The sequence below is a fragment of the Gobius niger genome (genome assembly GCF_951799975.1).
Source record: "Gobius niger genome assembly, chromosome: 18".
Lineage (NCBI taxonomy): Eukaryota > Metazoa > Chordata > Actinopteri > Gobiiformes > Gobiidae > Gobius > Gobius niger.
Genome location: NC_136869.1, coordinates 12,475,940 through 12,485,770, shown reverse-complemented (window position 1 = coordinate 12,485,770; position 9,831 = coordinate 12,475,940). Strand labels below are relative to the sequence as shown.

At 41.1% G+C, this 9,831-nt stretch overlaps 1 protein-coding gene across 1 annotated transcript; it reads left to right on the top strand.

Annotated features, from left to right (window-relative positions):
* The first annotated feature begins 659 nt into the window (after positions 1-659).
* On the top strand, positions 660-4,439 carry bloc1s5 (biogenesis of lysosomal organelles complex-1, subunit 5, muted). The gene is made up of 5 exons (XM_079576006.1): positions 660-903; positions 1,324-1,406; positions 1,505-1,634; positions 1,806-1,864; positions 3,082-4,439. The coding sequence occupies exons 1-5, from the start codon at positions 885-887 to the stop codon at positions 3,250-3,252; spliced, it is 462 nt and encodes a 153-aa protein (XP_079432132.1). The 5' UTR covers positions 660-884; the 3' UTR covers positions 3,253-4,439.
* Positions 4,440-9,831: the final 5,392 nt, after the last annotated feature.

The window sequence follows — 9,831 nt, the reverse complement described above, 5'->3', positions numbered from 1 at the left end:
TAAAGGAGTTTGGGACTGGATTGTAACAACAGCACGCGACTCACAATGAAGAGTGGCAACTCTTCACACCAGTTTACAATCAGCATGACATTATGGTAAAGAAATATCATCCATCGAGCCAAAGTGACTTAATTTCAGCACTCACCTTGCCTCCGCTAGGCCTACATTGCATTTCATGCAACTCTTTGGACCCTCTTCACTCATGTCTTGAGGGTTTTGAATCCACAGAAATTTGTCTTGAATTTCCTACCTGTTTCCCCATACATCTGTTTCCCATACATAGCCTATACAGTCCTAAAAGTTAAAATAGCATTGCAAATTTGTCCGGAATAAAGCTCTCAGCGGCAGCCTTTTTTATTTAAATGCGGAGCAACTCTGACACCTGCTGGCCACAAAAAAACTGCAACTTCTGAAATCTGAAACTGAGATCTATAACTAAAGCTGAAATAACCTTTTTAATGAGGAATGTATTTCGGTTCAGAAATGTTAATCAGGCCAATACATTTTCAAACCATGGTCAAATACACTGTCAAAAGTACAAAAGGACCAGATTCATACTTAAAAACACCCCTACGTCTCCTGTTTGGTTCAGTCCGCGCGCAACCCGGAAGTAGTAGTAAATATTTACAAATTGAGTCACCTGATTTTTTTTTCAGCTGACTTCAATTGTGAAAGAAACTCTGCAGATCGTCCATGTAGAGGTTTTGTACGTGTATCTGCAAACAATTATCTTGTTTTTTACTTTGCTGACATGTTAGTGTCGCTCCGTTTGTTGAACTTTGCGGGTTCGTATCAGGAAAGTTAGCTCAAGTAGCAGTTAGCAGGTAATCTCTTACTGTGTAGAGCTGAGTTTTAAGGCACATTACACGTTTTGTATTGGGAACATGGACAAAGTTATTAAAGGTAAGTGAGATCACACTCCATCCCTGTCCTGATTTAGCTTGTTATGTTTGTTGTGTGGCATGTTTAGTACCATATATTTCCTGAAAACCACCAGTGCACTTTACGAACACAATGGGCTTTAATACCAAATAACAACAGACTGACGATCTGAAAATGTTCATTATTATTTTATTATTAGTGCTTTATTATCATAACTTGTTAATAGTCATAGACAATTGGATTACATATTGTTGTGAAGAGCTTACTAAACACATTGTAAATCTGGAAACTTTTGTAATTTTGCACTGCAGTTTACACTGATAGCCTGTTTGAGTTATATGGAAATTATATGAATTGGATTTTTCTTATTCCCCTAACTGTCATAAAACAGCCCTATAGTTGTGTTCCCTCACATTAAAAGTGAATGTAATTGCCTTGCAGATGTTGGCGATATTCAGTCCAGACTATTGGACCACAGACCCATTATCAACGCAGAGACGCGCTACTTTGTGAGGGAGTTTGAGGTACTTGCCATATGTTTAGAGCCATAACCAGACAGGAACATTTGTTTAATTGCTTTGTGCAGCGTAATGGGACTAAACTTCTCCCTTCTGTTGTTTAGGAGAAGCGTGGCCACAGGGAGAGCCGGCTGCTGGACAATCTCAATAAAAGTGTGACAGAAACCAATGAACAACTGCAGAACTCCAGCACTGAGGACATAAAGCAGCAGCTGCGTGACGTCATCGCACGATGTCAGTCTCCCAATGGAGGATTTAGTCTCATATCATGTGTTTAATCACTGTCATTTAGCGGTGCACTTTATAAACCCATGAATGCCTGTCACATGTTTATTATGTTTCTTTTTCCTCACATGAACCACCCGCTTTCATTGTTTTAACTTATGCACCGGCCTGTCCTTACAGTGGGAGCAGCAAATCATGTGGCACAAAGAATCCAGCAGAGGGAGCAACAAGGACAGCAGGTAACTTCAGAATCGATCAGATCTGAACTTTTCTTCTTCTGTTTTGTTGTGTGTTTTCAGTGTCAAATGTCTAAAGAAATATACATGTTAAAAGTCTAGCTTATGCAGAGCCAAGTCAAACCCTAGAAAAGCATAACATTGACAGATTTTGCTGTTAAATGTCAAAATCTTTTGAAAATGATTTGCCATGTTTCTGAAATTAGTCAGTTGAATCTGAACCAAACAAAATACAGAACATTTTGGAGAAACAAAGACCAAAACAGAACTTTAAAGTGTCATATAAAGGGCAGAGACTCGACAAATGCTGCTCTTGAATGTTGTATGTGTGGGATCGGTCCGGCTTCATAAAGGAATCACACCAAAAAATATATATATATATGTAAAATACAAACATGTAAAATATGTTTGTATTACATATTACTGTAAAGCTTTGAGTTACTTTTGGCAAAATATAAACTGAAAACCGTAATAAAGCCACCAAGTAAAAGTGCAACAACTTCCTTTTCCTTCATTATCCCCATTCTCTTGTGTTTTGTTTTGACGACATTAACTCTGCAACTGAAGGTCTTTTACACCAGTGTCCAACTTAATTTGATGCTGCATTTTATTTGTTGATACATTAAATGTACTTGTAACTTGAGTCACTTGAATTGTAATAACTGATATATTCCCAAATTTAGTTTCAGTAATATGTTATATCCCTTAGTTACTGAAAAAAGTAATATATTTTTGTAACTCGTTACTTTTATAATACGTTACCCCAACACTGTATGCACTTTTAGGAGAATATGCAAACTCCTGAAAGGCCCCACCAGGCCTGTGGATTGAATCTAACTGCTGTGAGCGCTCTGAGCAGCCCCATGCTTTAACACAAGTTCATTTGTGTTGACGTTGGAGATGTTGAACTTTGTGCCAGGTTTTGCATCATGTGGACTCAGGCTCTGTAGATATTAACAATAGACCAGATCAAAACAGCTTTATGGCAAATTCTTTAACAGAATCCGGACTTTTCCTCTACCTCAAATGCTAAACGTTTTGCAATATATGATGTCATGTGAGCACAACCGATAGCAATAGGCTAATCCCTGCACACTCTGAGGCAGATGGTTTATGTGTGGCCAAAGACCTGACAGAATAGATCAAGAACTACATGCCTTAAACATTTTATGGCCTGTTAGTTTGATACATATCACTCTCATCGTGCTGTGTTGTTTCAGGGCGCCCAGCTGCAGGAGAGCATGGGGCACTTAAAGGAGGAGTGGGCGGAGTTTCTGAAGGAGCAGCAGAGGCTGAAGGAGGAGGTGGACGAGGAGCATGCGAAGGCTGTGGGAGAAATCAGCGCTAAGTACAACGAAATGAAGAAAGACTTGGAGAAATTAGACATCTGATCCTTTATTGTTCGTGAAGGTAGCTGTGTTTATTATGGAACTGGAACCCGTAGACTCACCCAGCCGGAGCCGAAAAAAGGCCTGTTCAGCAGAAGCAAATTAAAGACATTGATGGATGTAGTCGCTGCTTGGCAAAAGCAACTCAGACATGTGCAGGGTTTCGCTTTTTTTGCGCAAAGTTAGCATTTCCCTAATCACGAATAATAAAGGTGTGATTAACAAGGTTGGATTTTTCACAGACCATCAACATCTCTGTTTTCCTTCTTTTGGCTCACGGGAATGCGCTGAATGTCCTGGAATATGTCACTTTTGAACAAGCAATCACTGGCCCGCCTTTTGGCCGTGAAGTTTTCAACATTTCAGCTTGCTTAATGGATGCCGGCCTAAGGGGTACTGATGGTATCAATCGATCACGCAAGCAGGTGAAATATGCCAAGCTCCGCGAGTCACATCATCAAGTGTCCGCTACGACCTCCCGAGCAGGTGTGTTTAAAGCACAAGCCAAACGTCGTGGAAATGAGCACAAGCAGATCCCTCCGGAGCAAATCGCGGGGTTCGTACGTCGGAACATTTGACCTCCCTCAGAAAAATGTAACCAAATCAAGTCTCTTAAAAAAACGACTGTGAGAAACGGCTTGAACAATCACCACCAGCTGCGAAGTGTTTGCTTTGCCACCTGCCGTAGCAATATAACGATCACAAATCTGACTGTTTAGACAGAACCAAACATAAATCTCCATCCTTAATGTCTTTTCTGTGAACCTTTTGGAAAAGCATGCATATACAGTATGAATGTATAGTACTGCTGTCAGCTACCAGTACCTCCTCCCTCTGCATGCCCCCCCAACAGTAAACCAAAGCTTTTCCATCAGGTGCTCCACGTGCTGTTACCGAAACTGAACACTTGGTGGTGCCCTTTCCTGCTGCAACACTCAGTGAAGCAATTATACACATTTAGATAATGATGATGAAGCAGCTTTTACTTTTACTACACAGTAACTTTATGTAGGTCGATTGCATTCAATATATCATTCCTGTGCTATGCAAATTTTGATTTATAAAACACAGAAACCTGCACTTGTGTGTAAAATGTTATGATGTGTGGCCACCCCAAGCTAAATAGTTCAGCTTTGTGTTAGAAACAATCACGCAAATCATTTTTTTGTTTTGTTTTTTTAGATCAGCACCAGAAACCTCCCATTTATGTCTGGGTCAAATCTTGAAAAATCCACTGAGAATTTTCTTGGCCATATCAGACTATTTTGTATCAAATGCTGCAAGATGCATAATAAATATCGTTTTACATCAGCACCAGTTTAATGATGGTTTGTTTAACATTTATTTTCCCGTATTGTGAATGAAAAAGCTGGGCGGATGTTAGAAAGACCATAATGAGCATAATATTTTGTCAACAAGCCCTCATGCAAAAATACAATCTAACTTTAAAGTTTTGTCCATTTACATATTGTTGACGACCTTAAGATCAGGTCACGCCACAGAGTTTTCTGATTAAAGCGCAGACAATGGGCCCGTCCCGGTCAGGTTGACGGATGGGTGGGCACTTCGGGCACATTCCTGACATGACTAAGAGCAGAGTTAATCTTTGAAAACGTAATTGAACAAATATTTAAAATGCCCCTCTCTGCGTCCCGTCGCCTTCCAGCCCCCACTGTCAGACTTCCCATTGGCATCTCAGACCTCACTTCATCAATCTACGGGTAAAAAAAAAATAAGTCAAATAAAAGTCTCTGCTGGAAAAATAAGATTAAAAACAGCCTGGCAGTGGAGGTCCGAGCGGTTTGTACATGACATAGCCGTCTGGTGAAGTCAGGCTGCATCGGGGAATACTTGTTCACGGTCCTATCACTACATAAAATATCAGCTTATTTATTCCTATATTCACCCTGTTAAAAGTCTGATGAAATAGTTCAAATTGTGAGTGAAACATAGTGTAGTGGGCATGAGACAGGGGTGTGTCGTTTTGGCGCATCATCCTTTCGTTTTACAGGTGCAAGGTTTTTTTTCTGTTCACTCTGTCCACAGTGGAGAGAGCTCATCATCACTGGGTGCTAATTCGCTGTGGCAATATGGAAATGTGACGCGACTCTTCCAGCCAAGTCACCTTTCAGCTGACTGTCCTTGACTTCAGGTTTTCAGAGGAAATGATAGGAAAACGACACACTTGAGCGGCCAGGAATAAGTCCCTTTGACGTCGGACATACTGGGGTCTTATACTGTGTTTGGAGCTTGGGCAGCATTTATTTATTCACAATACAAAGGTTTCAATGATGGCTGTGGCTGAAATAGGGATATGGTAAAAGTATCCTCATATATCATATAGTTTTACTTCTATTTGGAAAAAAAAAAAGAAGTTAATGAAAGTGGGAAAGTTCCATAGAGCTCTGACTCACTCATTTCTATTTGAGCTGAGCAGAAACAGAAATGGAAATCCTACTTCTGTCTCTTCCAAGATCAATGATAAACGGTACAATTTTTCAGCAAAGCCTTCAATAATTGTGTTAAAAATGCGTATCATTTGGGAAATAAATAGGCCTACTTCTAAAACAATTAGGGTATAACTGCTGAGGATATTTTTACTGATTACTGATTTTATCTAACATTCCCAGACACACATTTTGTCATTTAATTTTGTTCCTCCGAAAATGTTATCTGCCCTGTTTGTCCCGATTTAATGGAAAGCACCGTTATTGTCCCGTGGATCAGATTGCCTTATCACGGAGCGGGTGCTTGGGGGGGGGGGTGCTGTCATGGTTTCCTCTCACGTTTGTGTTGGCACGGCGACCAGCAGGCCCGGGACCTGAGTGCACCACTCGGGCCTCATAACAGGAAGAGCTGCCCGGTCTGGAGCAGGTCTGGAGAGAGGGCAGAGGAGACAACAACAAGCTGCAAGAGGAGGAGAGGATGAGACGAGGGGAGTTTACACCTTGTTAAGGAACCATGGGGACTTTCTCCTAACAACTACAGCTATACCTAGAAATGAATCATGCTCCTTTGTCATTCAGGAGGAATGTTAGGCCTAATCCATGACAACCAATGAAAACCTTTGTCCTCTGTTTTTTTAAATGCAAGAGTAGATTTTTATTTATTGTTTCTTGAATACGGAAGCAATGCAAGTTGCAAAGTTCACAAGAATGATCACCTGTCATGCCAATTGCAATGCTGGCTCAATATGTTGACATTTATTATTGCTTTAAAGGGATATTTCAGGATTTTTGACAAAAGGCCTCATTTCCTAGTTATCCCGAGTGTTGTTGGTTTCTGGGGATTTTCTTGTTTGTTTTTAATTCATGCAGTCCTTATATTTGAAGAGTTTGGTGGTGCTAGGCTAGTGCTAGGCTAGTGCATGTCTATGGTAACTAGTAGCCTGCATTAAAAACAGTTTGATCCAAGCCCAGTGCTCCTGAGGCAAATCACTTATAACACCAGACTACCGATGTAAATGTCTGTGTTGACTGAATCATTTCTGAAATCCAACCATTTTGCATTTAAAATAACTTATGTTTGAGCAGCATCAGCTTCCTGGTTGTAAGTTACGCAGCAGTGGGGTGATCTGCTCAGTTAACGGATCTACAGTAGTCGCCATTACTACACGTGGAATTCACAAAGGAGCTTTCTACAAATCAGATATGGCAACGTTTGGAGGACTACCTGATGGTTTTTAATGCAGGCTACTAGTTACCATAGACATGCACTAGCCTAGCACTAGCCTAGCATCACTAAACTCTTCAAATGCATGAATTAAAAAAAAAAAAAAATCTACAGAAATCAACAACACTCTGGATAACTAGGAAATGAGGCCCTATGTCAAAAATCCTGAAATATCCCTTTAAGGTTGATAGAACTTACCTTTAAAGACTAAATGCTTTTGGGTTGGTGTATTTTTTCCACACTTTTTTTAACCTAATGATTTGACTTAAACGCATCTTTTCCTAATTTCAAGCAAAACAATCTGGCAGGCGGCTAAACAATTTTCTCTATTTCAAAATAAAAACAACAACTGTCAAATCAACCACGCGCTTATCAATAATTGGGCGCTGTTTTCCCGCTGTGATCTTAAGCAGACTACGAAAGCATTTACTCTTGGAACAAAGAGACACCAGGAGGCAACGTTCTCACATCACCTTTTCCCTTGACAGCAGGATTATGAAACTGTTTCTCTTTGTGCCACATGACGGACCCCTGTTCCTCAACTGCCCACGTCCTGAAAATGAAATGCCAGGGAACAATAGGGTTTCCGAGTTAATAAACCAGCTCATGACGGCGCCACAGGGAGCCAGCTATGCGTGCCATGTTGCAACTGCTGGTTAATGGCCGATGGTTTCTTGAGCAACAGCGAGCGCTCACCAAGTGGATCCCAAGGCTGCGGTAAAACAAATTAGGAAAATTGATACGCAGGAAATGCACGCTGGAGATTGGAAAAGTCTCGAATGTAGACTTTGAGTACAAGCAGATACAGTGTGTTCAGGAAGCATGGTCAATTATTTCCTCATATTTTGTCGAAACTTCTCAATTTCCCATGTAGTTTTTTTATGTATTATTGTTGGATCTGCGTAGTTTTTCTACAAAAGTATCTCAAAGCAGCCCTGAAGCCGCTGTAGATCAATCAAAATGCTAAGGGTGATACAAAAGTTTGTCGATCAAACCTCACAAACTCCCGCACTGAGAATGGTTGCCTGTGTAATTAGCCAAAACCCGATGAGAAGTTTTGGGATGTCTGGTCTGCTTCATCCCGCAGCCGCACTGAACGCGAGGGTCCAAAGAACACAGAGAAGAGTCCAGCATCAACAAACACCTTCCGCAAGAAAAGGGATCTGAACAATAGACAGAGGAGAGAGAGGAGAACGAGGGAACGGGACACTGGCAACAGGAAGAATGTCCCAGACGCTGCCAACTTTTGGGATTAGGCTCTTGGATTGAGCTTTAAGGAGGTAGTAATGATTGTGAACTTTTTTTTTTTTAAATGTGTCGACCCCGGCTTGATCCCGTCCGACAACCACGCAGGGTTTGTAACGGAATCAATGTTCAGGAAAAAGCATGAAGACAATGGTAATCTACAGTGTAATTGTTTACCATGGAAGATTACTGGGTACCATTGTGACTCCTAAAAAGAAAATCTCTTATTGGCATAGCACCACATTTACTGTCCTGTTTGTGCAATGGCATGATTTGTGCACTTCCCAAGAGTAAGTTAACTGAGAAAACACCAGGTTATTGTCACTGTTGCTTCGGGGGGAAACCTGGACTCAAGAATTTGTCCCCTGTTGTTCGAGGTTCAGGCCCTCTGCTCCCGGTGAATGTCCCACAATGGGGTCTCCAGGGAGCATCTAATATCCCACACGGGCTCCGCTCCGAGGTTAATAAATCAATCAGATGTGCTTTACTGGTGCGGTTTGGTCCCATTGAGGAAAATCTCTGCTGTAACCCGGGCCGAGAGGATCTTGATTGACAGGACAATGAGGCGGGAGGTGTGTGGAGATGTGGTTCAGTGTGGTTGGTGTGCGCTCTTGTCCGGCAGGAGCTCAGGAGCCCCCATAGGGAGTAAGGGGTGGGTCTGTCCTGACTTTCTCTAGGGAGGCACAGGCACCGGCCACTGGAATGCATGGGAGAGGACTGCTCCATAAAGCGCCCAGGGAGGATTTACTTGATCCATATTCTACCCAAAACTGGTGTGATTGGTTTCTTTCAGAGCCATATAATGGGGCGCGGGTTCCATGAATGAATTGTACATGAGTTTAACCCAATGTAGTAAAACATGCACAATAGGACCTTACATCTCCTGACCACAAACACATCAGTCCGAAACCCAGCCTTTCTCCACCTTCATTGTGTCATTCAAGCAGATACAACACAAAGTCCACGAAGTCGATTCAAATGGACATTTTTTACCTCTTCAAAGAGAATTGGATCATTCTCGAAACGTCAGAGAACTATGTGAAAAATGTTTAGTTGGACCGATTTAGTGGATCGAGCAACCAGAAAAGCTACATTTAACCCCTTAACCAAGCACATTTTCTCCAGTTCAGCTTTACCCAAATCTAAAAGCTTCTCAACTTGAGCTCACAGCCTAATAGGCCAGGGTAACGTCTCATTTGAAAGCTAAGACCTACAAACCTGATCGAAGATTTTCCCTCACATTGTTGTCACTTTTTCGTAGTTTTTGTTGCTTTTTTGTCACCTGTTTTGTTGAGTTTTTGTCGCTTTTTAATTGCATTACTTTCGCCTGTTTGGTTGTGTGTTTGTAGCTTTTTAGTTATGTTTTTGTCGCTTGTTTTGTTGTGTGTTTGTTTTTGTTGCTATTGTTTTTGTTGCTATTTTGAAGCTTTTAAGCTTTTGTTTTTCCAAGAAGCTTTTAGATTGGGGTAAAGTCAAGAAAATATGCTCGGTTAAGAGGTTAAAACCAATGTATAATTAGCTTATTATCCATTAAGAGTACCTTCAAATTCAGTACAAAGATACATAGACCAAAAAAAGGTCACACACTCAAATATTAGGTTAGACGGCCTTTAACTTTGATTTCAGTGTGCATTTGCTGTGGCACTCTTTCAATAAGCTTCTGTA